The 21201-nt window shown below is 31.5% G+C and overlaps 1 protein-coding gene across 3 annotated transcripts in view; it reads left to right on the top strand.

The window, feature by feature from the left end:
* Positions 1-21201, top strand: part of Prp16 (ATP-dependent RNA helicase l(1)G0007) — a 160337-nt gene that overhangs the window by 121240 nt on the left and 17896 nt on the right. For all 3 annotated transcript variants that reach the window (XM_088233086.1, XM_088233087.1, XM_088233088.1), the window contains 2 exons: positions 3227-3406; positions 4265-4348. In XM_088233086.1, coding sequence (XP_088089212.1) covers positions 3227-3406; positions 4265-4348 — 264 coding nt within the window. The remainder of the gene's footprint in view (positions 1-3226; positions 3407-4264; positions 4349-21201) is intronic.

Genomic DNA, 21201 nt, shown 5'->3' with positions numbered 1-21201 from the left:
TTACATTTTAATGTCACCGATAAATTGCAAAAATAATGGCAAACTCAATTAATTTTGTATTTCATGTTCATGTTCGTGTTAAATATTGGCGAATTTTCATTAAAACTCTTCCGAAATGTACCCAAGTAACTAGGAAGTCGTAAAATGAACAATGTTACAAGAGTTTACTACTATCAACATGTTTACCTGATTTATCCGATCTCCCTGGCCCAATTGTCCCGCGTTTAGTGTGAGTAACGAAACTAATTTTGTTTAAACAATCAGATCTTTGTCTGTACAGTCGTTGGCCCTCTTCGCTATTTTAATCCTCATCACTATTAGGGGTTGTCCAAATTAAATATAAATTCTTATAAAGAAGTTAAGGTTGCCCATCGGATGACTAATAAATATTTCAAATGATTTGGCGTGAATTTTTTTATGCATCGACTAAATTCTTTGACTCTATACGAGTATTTTAAACTCCAGTTCAGCACCTTTCACTGTGCATTTTCAATTTTTATTTGACCTTCTTGATTATTTAGAAATATGCCAGTGTGTTCATTTATTATGTATGTACACTGGGTATACCTTTCTAAGCGTGCCCTCCTCAATAATTAATTTAATATAAATTATTGAAGCTATGCGAGCTAGACCCTGTCTGATTTGGCATCCATCTGAGTCGCTCATCATTTCAAACATACTCGGAAGTAAATGTTATGTTTGAACATATTAATAATTGACTACAATTAACAACCTGTTTTGTATTTGAATAACAAGAATTTGCTGTTTGTTATACTTATGTCTTTGATATTTAACCGTATATTTTTTTATTGTTTACGTCTGAGATAAGACTACAAAATGGCAAAAGAAAACGAGACTTAATTGCGTTTTACCGGTCGATCTTTTGTATTTATATTTCTCTTTGAACTTATACAACAAACAACATCAAACTCAAGGACTATTTTTTGTTTTTAATTGGTATTGAAAGTGATATTTATGTGTCACGACATTTAACGTTGGTGTTTGATTAAAAAAATTACGGGATAAATTATCGTTTTCTCCAAAATCGTATTATAAATATACATACGAATTGACCTTCGTTTCTATGAACATTTAGATTTTATTGAACTTCACCTACTAATCCCCCCTCCCCTTCTTTCCTCCAACTTCACATTTTTTTGTCGATAGTCCACTCGAATTTTCTCTCCAAAAAACCAAAACTTTCTATATGATTTTCAGTTTCCAATATTGGCTCTCTTCCAATATCTTCTCGACAAATTAATTATCCTTTGTCATACAAATATTTACGTTTCGTAGATTCTGCATTACGCTAATATAAAAAAAACTCTAAAACGCCGTGTGTTTTAATTTAATTTGAGCTTTCTTTAAATATTGAAAGGCGTGTTTTTTATATTTTTAATTTTTTTATAATAAAATGGAAATCGCGGTAGAAAATTGAAATGTAACATTTGTGTCACATTGTATTAAAATGCCTAAGAGTATTTCTAATTGTCAAAATAATTTTAAACCATTATTTTGCTTTTTTTAACAAAGCGCAAAAACCACGTAATTTTTTTTAAATATTTTAAAAACGTGTTAGTTTCACGGCGAGTGAATCTAAAATGAACTTTCTAGCCACCAACATCACCGTGTAATCATCTGTCTATGATAAAATGTACTCAAATTGCATCGATTAGTGTGTACTTGTGGTGCAACATTGATTTAAAATGAACTTTAGTGTTTATTTTGAATTTTGCGAGGACTGAAATTAATGGTTTGTAAAAGAACTGTCACGTGATGCTATGAAGGGTTGACGTAGGTACCTAATACCGACCTTAACTTTTGTTTTTTTTTAAACGGTCGATCCTGATTTCACTATTGATTGAAAGAATTTACCTACCGAATTTTCCCAACAAACCCTGTGAATTCTTTATGTAAAGCGTACTTTATTTTAGTTTTTTATTTCAGTATACAAAATGTCTGTCTTGAACTAAACCTTTAACACACTTCCCAAATTTGCTAGGTGAAAACATGTTTTCTCTATTTTTAATCGATAAAATATTACCTGCATTTTCATTTTTCATGGGAATGCAGGAAATTAACTAATCTTATTGTCTTCTTTGGTAACGAAGTCTGTTCTTCTTAGTCGTTTGCTTTTGGCAGAGTAGTCGCGGTCACGTTGGCAGAAGAGAAGAATGTCGTTAGGATCCGCCTCCATCCGCTTCCGTCACCAAGTTTGTCCATCCGGTAGGACTTCTTCCGCGATATCGAGTTCCCTCTACTCGTCCTTGTGCCACCATATTGTCACTTCGCCTCGTAGCGTGGCATGACAAGTACAATTGGTACAAAAATTAATTCCTCGTTATTGGTTTATACGAAAACGAAACCAACTTGACCTAGTAGCTAAACTGACCAAGTTTTAAAGCTCAGACTGAGGCGCGGCAGATGGATTTTTAAATCCTCCCTCACCTCCGCAATCGAGGCGGGTGACGTTGCCTACCGGGCTCAATGGCCTCAGTTTGACCCAAGTAACAACTGTGCCAAGCGGTTGGCTTTAATCACATTTTGCAATTTTTTTTTATTATTTTATTTTAATAGATACGTATACATTTTTACAATTTAAAAAAAAAATTAACTTGTTATATTTTCACTAAAACTAAAATCCCACCAAGCCACTGTCTGTAGCTTGTTGGTGAAGATTATATTTATACTAACTTAATAATATTATTTACATTTATAAAAACAATGAATAACAGATAAAAATTAGCAGCCGGAAAGATCAGAATAAACATGTTTATACAAATAATAATATATAAATTTATTTTTTAAATACAAGAAAATATATGAAAAATTTAAATATTTACGCATAAGCTACTATTCATATATAAACTTTTGATCGAGTAGCCACTCTCTTATTTTGCTCTTGTTACAATGTGAGTTAAATTTCAGTTCTTTTTCCATACTTATTACATACTTTTGGTACTACCAATCATTAGACGTGAAGCGTGTATTATGGTTATGTTTGAGAGGAAACTTGAATGTATTACTATTAAATTGTTCCAAAATGATGCAAAGCCACAGTAGTCCTCGAACAGGCAGAGTTTTGATTGTTTTGTACAGGAGATCATTATTACTTCTTTGTTCGTAAATCTCTGCAATGTCCCCCTTATAGATTTGTCAATACAAACCCCACTATATAGGACGGTATAATATATTATGCTTATTTGTTTTTTGTCCCTTTTTTCAGGTTGTGGCGAGACGTCACGACCTCCGCCTGATAGTGACGTCAGCTACCATGGATTCCACAAAGTTCTCGTCCTTCTTCGGCAACGTTCCTACCTTCACCATCCCTGGCAGGACCTTCCCTGTAGAGACATTCTTCAGCAAGAATGTCTGCGAGGACTACGTCGACGGAGCCGTCAAACAGGTACCTACGATGGTAATTTATTTTACGAGACTCTCGATGTGTAGGTGCTGATGTCTTTGTAGACATGTACTGGATTTAAATCCTCTTAGGATATTGATCATAGATCTCAGACGAAGATGCTACGAAGAAGTATTTATGAATTTCTGGCCATTTAGAAGGCTAATGAACGATTATCTGATTGTTTAAGTCATCGCTATGTGACATACATGCACATATTTTTTTAAATAAAAATTTTACATTTTAACGCTAACATTTAATATATATAGATATATATATATATATATATAGATATATATATATATATATATATAGATATATATATATATATATAATAGATTATATATATAAATATATATGTATACATTGTAAACTGCATAATTCATAGGATATTTTTACAAATTGGGAATAACATTGAAAATGTATTAAATATGTAGATCGGATTTTTACTATTCTAACGATATTACTATAAATTCATAAAAAAACTAGTTTTTATTCATAGTTTTCGGGTTTGAAAATAAAAATATACAAAACAGCTCGCAGTGGGCGTTTCGTCACTTCTACACGCTTCTAACAACCATTGCGTACAAGTATGGTGCGGTAACGTAATACGTGCCGTTCGTCCCTTAGGGCGCGAAACTTATAATTTTCGTGTCATTCAAAATATGCGTATTTTAAAACATTATGTAAAATTTATTCGACGTCGCACGAAAAAAAAAGTAATAATATGACCTCATTTCACACAATTTGATGTTTTTCATAAATTGTTTGTCTTCTAAATATTATTGATTATTGAAATTTGTACTTTGAATGATTACTGACGACTAAATTCTGTCTCAACTATGTTTTTTTTTCATTTAGGCATTACAAATCCACCTTCAGCCCTCGGAAGGTGACATGCTAATCTTCATGCCAGGACAAGAAGACATTGAAGTGACGTGTGACGTAAGTACATTTCTTACAATAATATATTTTTATAAAACAAACCAGCAGTTTCCTATATATTATGTTAATTAGAGTTGTTAAGTTAGAGGGAAATATTGTCAAAATGCGCGTATTTAGACAAAACGTCCTTCCTTGCATAGTATTTTTTTTCAAAATGGCAATTTTTTCCAACCAACCAATAAAACCAATTGTTTTTTTTTCAATGCGTAAGCGAATAAACAAAATAAAGTTGACGAACTAGCAAATATATGTATGTATATAAATGAATTATTTGGTACTAGTTTTTAAAAGAAAAGAGCAAATGAAAGGAGAGAAAGAGAAGTGTTTAAGGAAGAGATAGATAGATTTAAACGGGTGCTTCTGAAACATTTTCAAACATTCACAAAATGCGTTTTATTTTTTTTTATTTATTTATTCGTGTTAAGATACATATTACAAAAAAGTAATAACGTATCCCTAACTTTATGAGGCCAAGAGCCCTGTGTTGAGTTGGGATACAACATAATATCAATGACATAAGTATTGTTCAATATTTTGAAAGTTAATTATTTTGTTTTTAAAGATTTAAAATGTTTCCACTTTTGACAAAAATATAATTGATTTAATTTAATATATAAAGCATTTTGTAATTTTCCATTTTAAAGCATTGAAATACGTATTTAAGTATTATATTTACTCAAACTACCACCATCACGCCATTTAGGGTAGGCAGAGAGAATTTACCGCCACTCACGTCTATCCTGGCTTATTTTTCTAGCTTCTTCCACATGTATACATCTTGTCATACATGCCCTTTTGCCTGCTTTTGACATGGCCAGACTTAAGATTTCGGTATATCTGATCATGCCACGTCTTCCTTGGTCGTCCTTCTCCCACGTTACCGTTCATTCTCGCCATATATACCTGTTTTTCCATTCTTCCGTCATCCATTCGTTCTACATGACCAAACTATCTCAGAGACCCTTCTTAATCTTATCAATTATATGCACCCGACTCAGATTTACACTCTCGCCTGATTTCATCATTCGTAACCCTGTCATACATTTATTTCCCCAACATTTGTCTTAGAGATCGCATTTCGACCGCGTTCACTCGTCTGCCAGCTCCATGTTTCACTTCCATACATAAGTGTTGAGACTAAAATTCCGTTGCGCACTGCCAGTTTAGCTTCGATTGACATATTTCTTTCAAATTTTACTCAAACTACATACGTAAAATTTATTTTTGAGACTTGAAGAGACTTGTCAGAGTACCTGTCGTGTTCTGAAACCAGTCGGCATATTAAATTTATTTTTGTAATTTTATCCAAACTTATACCTAGTTAAATTATACCTGTATTTATTTATCGTTTGTTGGGAAACAATTGAATAATAATTACAAAAAAAATCATTTATTTGGTAATATGAAAGGGAAAACCCAATACATACTTCTCTTTAATTAATTGTACAAAGGTCTAATGATAAATCTATCTTTATCCACACACAAAACTAGTACACTTATCGTTGATGTGGTATTGTGTTGGTACATTTCATTTTATGTAATCAGCTTCATGCAGTTTTCATATAATCGATAATTTTATCTTCAGACGAATTTTCACGCGTCATAGATCAAAGGCGAAGGACGAACAAGGCCTAATGAAGGTCGTACCATTCGGAAGACTTGCGTTTTATCGTCAAAATTAAAGCATCATTAATATTAAACACAGTAAATAATGTTTCGTTCCGATCACGAAGATCCAGTACTATAATTTCATTACGAAATTAAAGCATATAACAATATTTTCGGTTCGTGGTACAAGCTGGTCTTCTTTCGTTTATACGAGGTTATTAACTTGAAAACTCGAATCAATAACCTTTATGTAAAAATGTAAACGAACCTCTCTAGCTGCCATTTTGTCTGAAAATAACCCGACGTAATCGATCCAGTGAAATAATTAGATTATTTCGCCAACAATTCGCAAATGTTTCCCTTCTTCATCTTGTTGATATTCTCATGTTACATTTATTTAGTTTTAGGTTAAAATGACTTGTTTCCAAGGTAATATTAATGTGTAAATACAACATGCGGTATACAGTCCGATAAGGAGATGCCGATAGTCGCTCGTGTAAATAAATAACATTAATAAAGTTTTTCAGTACACGTTGTCAAAAAAATCTTGATTTTTAATATTTTATCGTCTACATGTCATAAAATATAATTAAGTAGATATTATATTAAGACCAGAAATTCTCCAGCAGCCTAGTGGACCACATGGTGACGATATGTACCTACTGTCTACAAAAGATTCTCTTCGGACATCTATCTCCCTTTGTTAACCATGGAGTTGATACAGTGCTTTATTTATTTAGTTTTTTATTGCTTAGTTATTGGCATGAACACTTGACAAACTTACTACTATGCTCTATTTTTTAATAATTTATTGATATCATTCTAACTTTGCTGGAATTCCACTCGTCCATGCGCTTTGTAGCTGCACGATGATTGGTTATCTAGCTTTCATATACGAACTTAAAAATACCTAAATTTTATAAATGGGGTCTAGAATTCCAATCGTCTATGCGCTTAGTAGCTGCAAGACGTGTTGTAATCTTACTCCTTTTTATTATTCATATTATTTTTTTATTTTTTTTAGTATCATTAATACACTAAATTTATTTGTCAATTTTTAAAATGTGTAAATGGGGGCTAAATTTCTAACTGTCTATGCGCTCTGTAGCTGCAAGACGTCCTGTAATCTAGCTCCTATCTGTTATAATTTTTTATTGATCTTAATTGAAAACGAGGAACTAGAATCCCAACCGTCCATGCGCTCTGTAGCTGCAAGACGTACTGGGATATTTATTAATTGTACAGCGCCCTTGAGGTGATTTTCACAAAAATGGCGCTATATAAATTATCCAACTATATATATATATATGTTTACAGAAATTACGTAACTAATGTTGAGTAATTACAAAATTAACATTTAGTAATAAAAGCGTGACGCGAGGGCCCTACAAACAAACCTCAAATTATTATTCAGAACTGTACGTTGAAATTATAGCATGTTTTTTTTTATGTGGACGTGTCAAAAATCTGAATAATCGGCCTGCGTGCACGGGAACATATCATATGTATATGAATGTAGAGTTGGTAGACGATGCGAGGTTTCTGTGCAAAGACAAGAGCAGTGTGGCGTTCTAACCTCTCTGCCTACTCCTACGGAGAAACGGCTTGATGTTTGTCTGTTTTCTTGTTTATAGATCGGGCAATGTTTTCAAGCGACTTTTTGCCGGTTTTCGTTTAGGCGCTGTAAATTGTCAATCCGGCCGCTGCGCGCTGTACGAATATAAAAAAAATATAATACTAAGTAGACACGCCATTAAAATTATAAAAAATAATAAAATGGGTAAGTAAACTCATCTCGTAAAAACGGAAAAAACCTAAAAAATAAATATATTATTTTTAAATATTATAAATCCGTCAACGTGTAAGTTTAAGGTTCTACCTGACGATTTTATTTATTTATTTATTTATTTATTAACATACACGGCATAATTGCCTTTTACAAATTTATAATATAAACATATAAGGTTTGATATTTTTTAAACTACATATTTGCACTCAAAACTAAGGAACAATAATCAAGCCTAAAAATTATATAACATAATATTTAAAAAAAAAAAAAGTTTAAATAAAACAAAAGTATGAAATAAAAAGTATACGAGAACTTTAAAAATTAATATAAAAAGTAAATCAAATTTTAAACATAATAAGGTTTATAATAAAAATATATATAAAAAAAAAAAAATAAAAAAAAAAACAGAAAATCATATATGAAGTAACTACATTAAATATGATTACTGCTCATCTTTGAAAAAGTTTATAAGGTTTGTTCTATAAGAACAATACCCCACATTAAATATATCCGATATGTGGGAACAACTATTGCCGAGTTCATGAAGTCAGCTCAATACGGCATTACAATCATACACTGTGCGTGAGTTACTACTGCAAAACGGTGGCACCCGCCTAGTTATCCTTCCAGGCACCCTGAAGTTGACGAGTGACAAAAGTTATCTATATATTCCCAGCCAATCTTCATAATAATGCTTTTCTTCTTGCCTTTGACATTTGCAGCACCGTGTTTTCATATTGAAGTGCGTTTTATTACGATATAATTTCTATTCGCGGGGGACATAAAACATGTTAGTCCTGATAACGCTTTGTACTTGCTGATAAAATTCTTCAATGTGACTTTATTTGTGCAATTTTATTGTGTTTTGAAATGCTTTTTGCCCCCAATCAGTTTTATGGTACCGCATAAATAACTCATGAATCTTAAACAACTGTTTCCACATTGTAAATACATACCTCATCACCATCATCATCAATCCCTTATTCGCACCCGGCGGTGCATAGGACACGCATTTTTTAATGTCTTACGCTTCAGGCGCCAGTCCAGGGACAATGAAGTAAATGTACAGGGTGTTCTTTAAACCCTGTCACATCTGAAACCACGATAATCAGTATGAGCAAGGAGACATATAGGCACATTAAAATATTTTTTTAGAACGACTAAAATCTTAAAAAATAAAATTTAAAAAAAACAAATGGTTGCTTACTTTTGCAGGGGAGAAACGAGGAGGGGGGAGGGGGAGTCTGATACACCATCAACCGCGCGACCGCGCCCCCCTCGCTTCTCCCCTGCAGAAGTTAGCGACCATTTTTTTATATTTTTTTTATTTAATTTTCTTTTCTAAGTATTTTTTTGAATATGCTTATGTCTTCTTGCCCATACTGATCATCCTGGTTTCGGATGTGACAGGGTTTAAAGAACATCCAGTATATTTTATGTCAGAAATCATATATATCAGAAAAATATATATTTCATGCCAACCTTCACGGGAATCGAACCCGGGACCAACCACTACACTACGAGGCGGACGTTTTTTCGCTTGATTTTCTTTTTCAAGCTTTTAATCTGAGAGCAGAATTCTGGTTCTATTTCACACACATAACTGTATTATTTATCCGCCCGAACGCATACAAAGACTTACCTTATTCAGAAAAAAAATCGACTCCTTTTTTTACACGCCTCCACTCATTAATAATAATAATCATAGTTTATTAACAAAAATAACAATGACTTTATCTACTACATACACACTTAGGTAATAGATTTCTCTAGATCATGTCTAGTCTGCTTTACTAGGTACAACCTGTTTTAAGGCAGACATTTTTATGCAAACATAAACAATAACATTACTACCTACTAGTTAATTTACTATACAGTTATACAATATTCATTTATTATTTAGGAATGTATTTTGAGTAAATTTTCCAATTTTTCTCGACCCAAACTCCGTAACCAATTTTTTACAAATTTATTCAATTGAATCCGGGTCATCTTTGGATAACATATTGAATATTTTGGGGCCCAGAAACCTGAAATTTCTTTGCCCGAATTTAGAGTTTGTTCGTTGGCGTGTTATTTTGACTAAAAGTATGCAATCAATTTAATCGGATTTTAGACGAAGGTATCCTGATTTCTAAACTCGGAGCCTTTTTTTGTAACCTCACTTTTACACTGAACTTTTTAGTTATATCTTCCAGGGTAACTTTTTAGTATCGAAAAAGGTTAAGTTAGTAGGTATTACATTTTTTATTTTCGTAACAGCCCCACAATGGGCAAAGCAGGCTACTTTTACATTTTAACGAAAACGTTAATGTTTTATTTAACTTTTATTTTTATATATACCTGCTTTATGTTAATATTAATGCATAAAAATGTATATTTAAACTTAAATTATACAGCGACCTTTAATTACTTTTTTAACAAAAAATCGTAATGACATTATACTCAAATTATATACTCTTTCGAAATAATATTTATACCGTTTTTGTGATAAAGGCGTAATTTAAAAAAAGTTAAGGTTCTCGATTAATGTGTAAATATTAAATATATAAAACTGATAATCATTTTTTCCGTAAAATTATTTTGTTATTAACATAATTGTCACGCGTACGTGTTCATCAATCATGTCATTTCGATAAGGCATATATTTTTCACCATTTTAGGATCTGACATAAAAAACAGTATATTTGAAGTAATTTTATAATTATTTGATTTGTGTATATTTTTATTTAATCTAATTGACATATTAAATTTATTTAAAATGTTTTGTTGTGTAGTATCAAGGTATACAGCTTTTTATTTAAGCGCGATACGGAGCTGGTACAAAGTGCATAATTTATTGTATTGTAATAAAATTATTACGTTTTGAGAAAAAGTATTTCAGAAGAATTTTAATTGTGCGGTGGTTAGACTTTGTAAGGAACGTAGAAAAAGGACAACGGATGCAGCAACCTCCGGTAATAACTGTCATCATGCGGGGGAGATAGCGGATGCGGATGCCTTTCAAGAGCCATTACCACGCTTGCCTACTTAACGTCCACTGCCGACAGTCTATTGGCATGTTAAAACTGCGGGACGTGGACGAATGGAGCTGAAAGCTATTTGAAGTGCCATATGCACCAGCTAGGGAACGTACACGGAATGACAATTAAACGTAACCGAACTATATCAATAAGCATCTTAGTTATAAATTAACCACTGATCTTATTGTAGACAAAGAACTAGAACTTGAAAAATAATAACAGACGCGGACACAATACGAGAATATCAGAACAATATCACATACCATATTCTAAAACGAGACAAAAAAGGTCGAGACTCGAGACTAATAAACCAGGGACGGAAATTATACAATAAACTACCAGACCAAACTAAACATAAGACTCAGACAGCTTTTAAAAAAGATCTTAAAAATATGATCATTTTTCAACAATAGAGTATGAATTCAAAAAGTACAATTATTTTGTTCATCCGTAGGGTTTACATAATACAATTAATTCGTATAATTCCTTTCTTCTTAATTTTTTTTTAATTTAAAAAAGACTTTTAAAAATAATGTGTTTTCACTGGGGTAACACTGCAGAGGATACATTAAAATATATATATATTTTTTTTATTTAAAAAAGAAATTTTAGCGTTCTTATAATTTACCCTAATATTTCAATTTTGGTGGCCAATTTCAACGAGTTGTAAATAACTCACTATTAGAAAATGGAAATCAAGTTGGGGTAGAGTGGGGTTTGAACCTTGGACCTCCGGCCCGTGAGTCCGCAACACTAGCCACGGGACCACAACCCGACTTATATTAATTTCTTATCTTCTTACGGGAATGATGAAAGAAATATACGAGTATGTACCCACATATGCTTTCAATTCTTCTTTTAATTTATTATTATTGCTTTTTTATTACCTGTACCTTTTAGCTTTTAGGTGCATATGTTATGTACTTTCATAAGTACATATTGCATTTAGTTAGCTGGTGGTAGAAATTACGTTCTCCACTGGATGTAATATACCTAGAGATCGGATGCATTTAGCGCTTAGCCATCTGGCGAAACCTCCAGGGACCAATATAAACATCTTACGCAATACAAAAATCATGTGTTTATATTTAAAAGGGTAGATAATGGTATGCACCTGAAAACCATTTGCTTCAGTGCTGAGAAATAGGAGTTCGCGTGAATCTCAAGATGTCGCGTGGGAAGAATAAATGTACCTATTTTTTGTATTGACCTACCCCTCCATAGGACCAAAACTTGCATTATATACATCCATACGCCGTCCTTTGGGAGGCAATTAGAAATGTAACCTCGCTTTGTTACTACGTCACTCTGACGTAATACTTAGTTTAAATAAATGCGGTAGCTTTCAAGTGTATCAGTATAATGGCGTTTTGTATTGTCTTTTAAATAGTAAACTAATATACAACATCTTCGCGTCTTGTGAATTGATCTAGTGACCGTCGATTGATCCTTCTCTGTGTGATACTACATCGGCACATAACACATACATAACATTTTACAACTGAGATGAAGAACATTTAAGAGAAGGTTATATATAAGTCTAGGCATCTACAGGGCTTATGACCTCCCAATGGCTGATTTAAGTGGCCACTTTACATACAGTGTAACATTCATCATTCTGGCCATATTTGAACATCTATATTCCTTCAATTCTTTCATCTGTTGATGTTTGTAAAGTTAAAGAGCTGAAACCTTTATTTATGCGGGTGAGATTCATTTAATTGAATTATTTCACCTACATACCAGGCAACGCCTGAAAATGTTATTTTTTCAATTTCTATACTTTTTCATGGACCATTAGTGGGTAGATTATTCCACAATCGAGCAGCTACTACTGTGAAAAAGGAGCCAAGAAAATTAGAGCGATGAAAGGGTATAAAAAAGGGTTCTCTCGTTACTAGAACGAAGAGATAGTCCGTGTTGTGATAGAGGTTGGAAGAGCTCTCTCAGATAAACAGGCGAAGTGGGATTATTTCAAATACTGTAAAGTGATAGAATGTGAATGTTTCTTCTATGCCTGATACTGAGCCAGTGTAGATGCGTGCGATATTCGGTTATGTGGGATATAAAGTATAATAATAAAAAAACATGTTTTGTTTATGACACGTTTAAATTTTGATAAAAACTCGGGAAAGCTCTGATGGAACCCTAGAGCATTTGCGTAATATTTTGCGTAACACTTCCATGTTTTAAATATTGCACAATCACTTTATAAATGAGTTTTACAACGGAATTTAGACTATTTATACATTTTATCGCCTTTAATTCCGCAATAGCATTAAAATATTGAAGAATCGAGGTTTATGGGATTATTTTCTTCTGTCAACTTTCTTTATCTCCAGAACCCGAATGCGTGAATATTTTTTTATCAAGAGATCTTTATACTGTTATTTTTATGTATTGGTAATCATAATAATACTAACGCATACCACTGAGCAATGTTTACGCCAGAATTCAGGCGCCTTTTTTATCATTGCAATAAAAGATATTTTATGTTTTTTTTTTTTTTAAACGTGTTTATCACACATCGACGCTTATCTTTCAATTGATTCTCCACAAGGGCACATCCGTTTGTTGTTTCATTTTTTTAACGTTTATAAATATGCTATGGCTATGTGTCTCTAATCCCTAATCGAGATTTTTTAATATCTCAGGATGTAATATTTCTATTGGACGACCGTCGCATCTGCGCGGCGTCGCCGTTCGTCGTTGCGTCGTAAGATCTGCAGAAAGTCAGGAAACTGATAACCGCATTACCTGCCAGACAAATAATTACTTTTGTTATTTGCTCTTTTGATAATGAAAAGGACCAACTTGAACACATTCACCACTTAATCAGCCAAGTTGCCGCGATGACAGTTTTGTTTTTTTTTTTTAAAGTACAGCTATTATGACAAATACGAATCGTAGGTATACACATTAATTCTTCAAATATTGGGTCAATATCAATCGATGATATTTGCGTATATTTTTTTTTTCAAAAACACAAAATTTGGTAAAAAATATATCGAAGCCAACATGAACATGATCACAATACCAGAGAAAATGTGTAAATCAGACTCCCGTGTAGAAAAAGGGCGAAGTCACCAAATTATTTTTTATAAAAGGCAGTAAAAAAATATAATGAAATGAGAAAAAATATTTATGAAGAAAAAAAAACTAAATTCAAACGGAAGGTTAAACGACTTATAAATTAAATTCATGTATTTTTTATTAATATCCCTACAGAGATGAGGTAGATTTTTTTCAAATTCAGGATTATGGATATTCGAGCGTTTACAGGGCTTATGACCTGTCATTGGCTGGGTTAAGTGGCCATGAATGTTGTAATACGTAAAGTGGCCACTTAACCCAGCCAATGACAGGTCATAAGCCCTGTAAACGCTCGAATATCCATAATCCTGAATTTGAAAAAATTCTACCTCATTTCTGTAGGGATATTAATAAAAAATATATACCTACTCCCCCCCTTGGGAGAAATCCAGATTTGTGTATGTACAAAATACACGTACCAAAAATAATGTTGTAAATTCATGTACATTGTTATTATTAGAGCGCACATAAAAATATAAACATGTGTACCCTATTTCAAGAATAAAAATAACTATTTATCATATAAATAAAACACGAGTGATACTTTAATCCACAAATTTGGAATTAAAGTATCACTCGTGTTTTATTTATATAATAAATTACAATGAACTTCCATCAAGAATTTTCACTTACAAACTTAAATGTTTTAAAATAACTACTTTATGTAGTGTTTTTTCTTTATTTATTATGTCTATAAAGCATAATGTAATTCGATACATCAAAAAAAAAATCTGTTTATTAGATAAGTAGGGTCAAAGCACCAATGAATGACCGTTTAAGGTTCAGCTTGTAGTGAAATCCACATTAAAGGTATAAATTGCATTATTTAAGCTTACGAAATAAAAGAAAACAATAAAAAACACGTACCTAACTTTTTTATTGAAATACGAGTATTACAATTATAATTAATATTACTCTAAAAAAATAGCAGAATCACCAGTGAATGACCACTACTACCCCAGTAAAAATAATACTCAGATTTAGTTACATCATAACATTACAAAACACCCTAACACATTAGAATATGGATATATTCAAATAATTGCATAAGAAATAGCATCAAATAAAACACTTACCACACCTTTCCTCATAAAAACACTATCAATCTCAGAACAATAACGGGAAGACGCACTATTACCTTTTGACAACTTACAGTTCAAAACTGATAGATTTGTTTCTTACCAAAAGATGTGTCCGCCTACTGCTTTTGTCATAGTTTCTAGTGTTAAAAGTTTTTTGACTGGACACATGTAGTAATTCTTATTATATTGTGTTTTATTAACCAATGGTCATTTACTGGGGGGTGGTCATTTACTGGTGCTTTGACCCTACCTACATCTTGAATTGTTATAACCATGAAACGCTTGAATTTTAATTTTGTATCGGACATGTAAAAGCCCTCTGGGCGTATACAAATAAATCAAAATAAAACAATTGAAATAAAATGTAACGCAATGAGAAAAGTTCAGTGGTTTTTTGTATTTTTTATTTAAAAATAGACTATCACCCCAAACCAAAAAAATAATTTATTATTTGATAATGTATCGCTATGATTTTTTAAAATTGTGTTATTCTGAAATTACTCCGCCTGTGACGTCGCGAGTTTAGGTCTTTGAGTTTTCTTTACATTTAAAAGGAGAACCCCGTACCTTTCAAAACACACTATACGTTAAAAAAGGTGGCTACCCTGAAACCGGAAATCTATCACAACACATAACAACGCTATAATCGTTAACCCGAACCTGTGACGTTTTAAAGTTGTTCATTTTTATAACAAAAGTTTTTACTTTTTTTTTCGTGTATTTTCGATAAACTTCGCCGTAAAATTAAATGGTCTAATTTTCACCACGTGTAATAAAAAATTATTTATATTAAATTTCTCGTAGCATTGAACTTTCTCATTGAATTGGTAAATATTGTCCTTTTTCAGTCACCAGTTTACCCTTTTTCGTATTATATATTTATGGTAGTTAGTTTTAATATTTTTGAATTAATGAGACTATAATATATACCAGGTTTATAAGTAAGGCCTTATAAAATAAAACTTAAATCACTTTTTGCCGTTAAAAGGATGTGTTCGTGTTACTGTCAACTTAGTCAATATGAGTCCCGGAAATATAAATATATAAATCTGAACATATAATTCAACAATCAAATAAAAATGTCTTCGTGTCTCCCTCCATCCATATATGTTATCATAATATTTATATAATTTCCGTCTATGAACTGTATTGATTTATATCTGTTGTACTTTACTTGAACGTCCTTGCTTAAAGTATGTTTCATTTAAACATAAAATAATGTTATATATTACGTACATAATATTCTGTCGACTGTGTGGGTAGTCCTATATTCTAGCTTACTACAGAGAAAATTTTCGATCAATACCAACAGTAAGTTGAAGGGTAGTATTCGTACCTATCCTATATAAATATCGTGTCTATCCATTTTACTTTCAAAATAAGGCGTAGTATTTATAAAACAGCGTTATCAACCCTACTGATTTTCTAGTGAAACTCCATCCGCCGAATGCGAGCTAAATTCTACCGTTAAAATCCTTGTAGAAAATATCTTGACTTAAACTTGTTCAGGTGAAAATTACCGTAATATTTTTCACCACCTATACATTATGTGTTTTCGTCCGTTTTGCTTTTAGTGCTGCAAAATAGCGCTTATTAATGGTATTATATATTTATGTTTTTTTTTGGTTCACATACAATACATACGACATTGGTATAATAATCACAATTTGTTATGTTTAGATATTGTTCATCAATTATATATGAACACAACATACACAAATAAGGGAATAAAAGTAGATATTTTTATTTTTATTTATTTACTACCTCAATTAAATTCTATTAATATTATGAACGGTAAATTATACTAGTACGATAAATTATACTAACAGGTTATTATAAATTATTTTACCTAACTAACATGAGGGACCATTTGACTGTATAAAATGCGTTACAGTTCTCCTATAATTATTGAATGCATCGTTAAAGATATCAATATCAGCATAAATGTCTGCATAATTATACAATCTTAACTTACGTGATAATGCATTAAAGGGTGCCATATTATTGTTGAAGGTTGGAAGATAAAATGTACTGTATGATCTCAATCGCCGGCTGGGGACATTCAGGGCTACATTCTCTAAACAAAATGTAGAATCTATATTACAATTAATTATATTATAAAGATACATCAATTCTAAAATCTGTTTCCTAAATTTCAACTTTTCTACACCAAAATGTTCTAGGCGCTGATCATAAGACTGAACGGTTCTGCCCAGGTTACATTTAAATGTTAGGTTACGAATATGTTTATTTTTAGCATAGATTCAATTAAATTCATATGAGTTTTGTAATGTGGTAACCAGACTACAGATCCAAATTCCAAATTACTACGAACTAATGAATTGTATAACAAATTATCGATGGTACATATTTCAAAGATTTACATATTTTTTTTATTTTTTTTATTTATTATTAAGGAAAAACAACAGTTGTCATATAAGAATACAAAATATAAAAAAATAGTATATACATCCAGTTAAAGTTTTTCACAAATATAATGAGAGAACATGTTACACAGTGAAGAGAAAAACAATATATTAAATAAGACATGAGAAAGAAAAAAAAAGAGCTCGTAAGAAGGTTAAGGGATGAGGAAATAGAGTGGAGGAGTGGAGGAGAGGGATTTTCATAATATAGTTGACCAATTCAAAATATTGATATTATAATAAAATTAACATAATTAAAGGAACATAAACTTATTTCACACTGACAAATGTTTCATTTTACAGTGTTTCAAAAAGTTTTTATTTGAAGTCACAAAATTTTGTATCAAAAATATCTAAATGGGGACAAAGTAAATTAAATTTGGAGGAGCTACGATAAATAAACGAGTTTCGAACATAGTTTTTTTTGGGCAATGAATTATAAAAAAAAAATCTAAATTATTATTTTTAATTTAATTGTTATTTATATTTTAATATTAATAACAATTAAAACTTAATAAATTATACATAAACATGAAACAATTTATTTGTTTTTTTTTCATAAACTGAATTCATACCAGAGTTACTAGATACTCCACCCTGATGCTGCAAAAATAATTAAAAATTAATACAATCTTCGGTCAAAGAGAATCGGCCTACTACTCGGTTAAAGTGTACAATCTACTTCCATTATCCATAGGACAATTAGTAAGTACTCACAATATTAAATTGATATTAAGGAATGGATAGTGGAGGTGGGTTGCGCACGGATCGATGAGTGGATCAAGCCAAATAGGTAAAAATTCGTGGACTGTTTATAAAATTCGGTCTTCAGGTCTATATAAATTATCTATGTTTTTTATGATTATTTAAGTTTATATTGCTTATTATGTTCATGATAATTAGGTTAATTAGATTAATTACGTTTTTATTTTGTTATTATGTTTACTTTGTTTAATAACTCATTTAAGGCATGTTTAACTTATTGTAAAATGTTTCCCTCGGCGCGGGATATTAATATGTATAAACAAAAGAATACAAACATTGTAAAAGTATAAATAATTAAAATAAATAAATCAATAAAAAAAAAACCAAAATGACAAAAATAGTTCATAAAATAGCTAACTAAGAAATAACCGCAAAAAACGATCTAAATATATAAAGGCACTAACACTCAGATATGACTTATACACATCTCATTACAAAATCCTTGTTGTCAGCGCACAATTATTTAAATTTTAATTCTAATAAAAGTATTTACTTTGTTTTAATGTTGTTTTTTTAAGCCTCGTTTGTGATCACGAATGTATACCCCGAGCAGTCTTCAGTGTTTGCATAATTTGTATTACGATAAAACTGCATCAATATGTGCAATTATTATGTCCACACTGGAATTTCTTAATTGCTTTATGGGTCTTGTATTATACATAATATGTGATTTTCTTTTATCTTCTCTCTCTTACTGCAGTGAGCAGCAGGCATTAACAGGGTTGGAATAAATCACATTATTTCAGTATTAAATGTATTTTTAATAAACGTTATACTGTTATTTTTACAACTGAATAGTCGCTGCCACTAAAGGGTAGCCTGTATTATTCGAAGGGTATTCATTAGCCCGTGAACGCGGAATCTCGAAGGTTTTATTTTATTCCGGATAATTTTTATAACGCCATTTTTGTGGAAAATCACCTCAAGGGCGCTGTACAAAAAACATCCCAACACGTCCTTCGGCTACAGAGCGCATAGGCGGTTGAGAGGGTTACAGAAGGTATATTGACCCGGACCCAATACGAAATGTGTACAATAATTTGGTAGGCTATCAAGTTTATGACGAAAGCTCAAAATTCAACGTGATACGCCGAGTTACGAGATTGCAAAATAATATATTCCTGTGTATAATATTATATTTTAATTGTAAAATACTATTTTAATTGTAAATTCTATAAATCACTTACATTATTAATGTTGATTAAACCTTACCAACCCTGGGTTCTGGTCGCTGGTAATATGCAGTACAGTGAGTGTAATATTTATAACCTGTTATCAGTTTTTATTATGACCAAAGTAAAAGCCCTACACATGCAACTTAAAACCACAGCATGGAGCACTTACTACAGGTATGGTGTGTAGCATCTAGTGATGGAATAATTAAATTTGTCTCAGTGATAATGCGCATAGTAGTCATGATGAGGCGGATCTTGAAAAATGGAAATCCACACTTTATACTTAAAAAATGGAAATCCACAATTTAGACTTAATGTAAAGTTTATTTGAAATAAACAAATCCAATCGAGAACGATTTTTTCTCAATTGGTCTGGGTGCAGTGAGGTATTTTTCATAACTTCCTTCCATATCTTCTCTTTCCTGCTCTATAAAATCTCCGAAATAACAAAACCTCTTAAATAGAGGCTTAGAAGGGTATTCCTTTTTTTTTTTTAAAACATAGTTACTGCTATGTTTTGTTTTGTTTTGAAGTTAGTCAAATCCAGTAAACACAATAATTTGTTTAAGTTTGAATGTAATATTTTTTTTCCTGTTTTACTAAAGTATTCACTTTTGATGAATAATTATTTTTATACATAAAACTTGGTTGTATCATATTTAATTAATGTGTTAAGTTTTATTGTGTTTTTTTAAAACCATTTTTTTATTTATTTAAATCTTCAAGCCCAAAGAATAAGTTGGTACTTTGGCGGAAATGTTGTTAAAAGCAATATCTTCCAGCTAATCAAAAAACAGACTCGTCAAAAGAAGAGTTGATAAAAAAAAGATGTTTAACCAAAGAGATTGAAAAAACTGGGATGTTTTTTTGTATTTGTTTCCAATTGTTATTTTCGTCTCAGAAAAAATATTTGAGCATTTTTTGTTTGAAAAACATTCTTTGCGATATATTAGCATTGGCCTTTATTAGATCCAAGCTGCATGACTATTTTAACGTTGGTAAACGATATTTATGTCACGTAGTCCAATTTGTACTTGGTTTATCCTTTATTTTACTTATATAAACGCTGCAATTTCACCCGGGCAAATCTTACTCGTAGACGATGAAAACTCGAACTTGCATACATAATATTTTATTTGCAAAAGTTATGTTTACTAAATCGATTAACTTGTTTCTGTCTCATCGTAATTGAGTATTTTCAACTCATTTTTTTTTAGATAATGTTTTTTTTAAATAATCCAATTAAAATCAACCTCTAGGTATGCTTAAGACTTGAAATGCGCAAACGTCCTACTAAATAAAATATTCTTGACATATTTTTTATATTACATAAAAATATTGAAAACAGATAAACAAAACAAATTCCTTTGTTAAGAATGACATGTGAACAATAGATTAAAGTTTTATTCAGTTTTTATTCTATTTAATTTGTGAATTCTATAGAAAATCTCATGAGTTATCGTGAGCATACAGCGAAAAGTGATCAAGTCAAATTTAACGATTTTTTTTACTAAGTTTTAGTGCTGGGCGGTATCTTTTACTGAAAAAAAAACAAGTTCACCGTATACAAAATCAAAACACGTTCATACTCACACAATACATAAGGCCCACCGAAGAAGGCAAAGACAACCCAATCAGCCGGTTATGTGATGACGACTGTTTTTTGAGATGCGAAAGGCATTATTCCTATTGAATACTTGCAAGAAGATAAACAATAACTGACGATTATTACGCAGCATTATTGGACCGACCATTGTTGGAAGTCTTTATGACCTCTCTAGAGTCTACTTCGCACCAAGGAGTTGTAAAGAGTTCTCAGTACGCGGGTATTTTCGAAATCCCTGGCAGTACGCAGAGCACCCTAACGTTTCATGATCACATAGAGACAAACA

Source organism: Micrasema longulum, unplaced genomic scaffold (assembly GCF_059751315.1).
Source record: "Micrasema longulum isolate JH-2025_06_02 unplaced genomic scaffold, ASM5975131v1 h1tg001055l, whole genome shotgun sequence".
Classification (NCBI taxonomy): Eukaryota; Metazoa; Arthropoda; class Insecta; order Trichoptera; family Brachycentridae; genus Micrasema; species Micrasema longulum.
The sequence above is the reverse complement of the archived record's forward strand: the minus strand, read 5'-3'. Positions and strand labels throughout refer to the sequence as shown.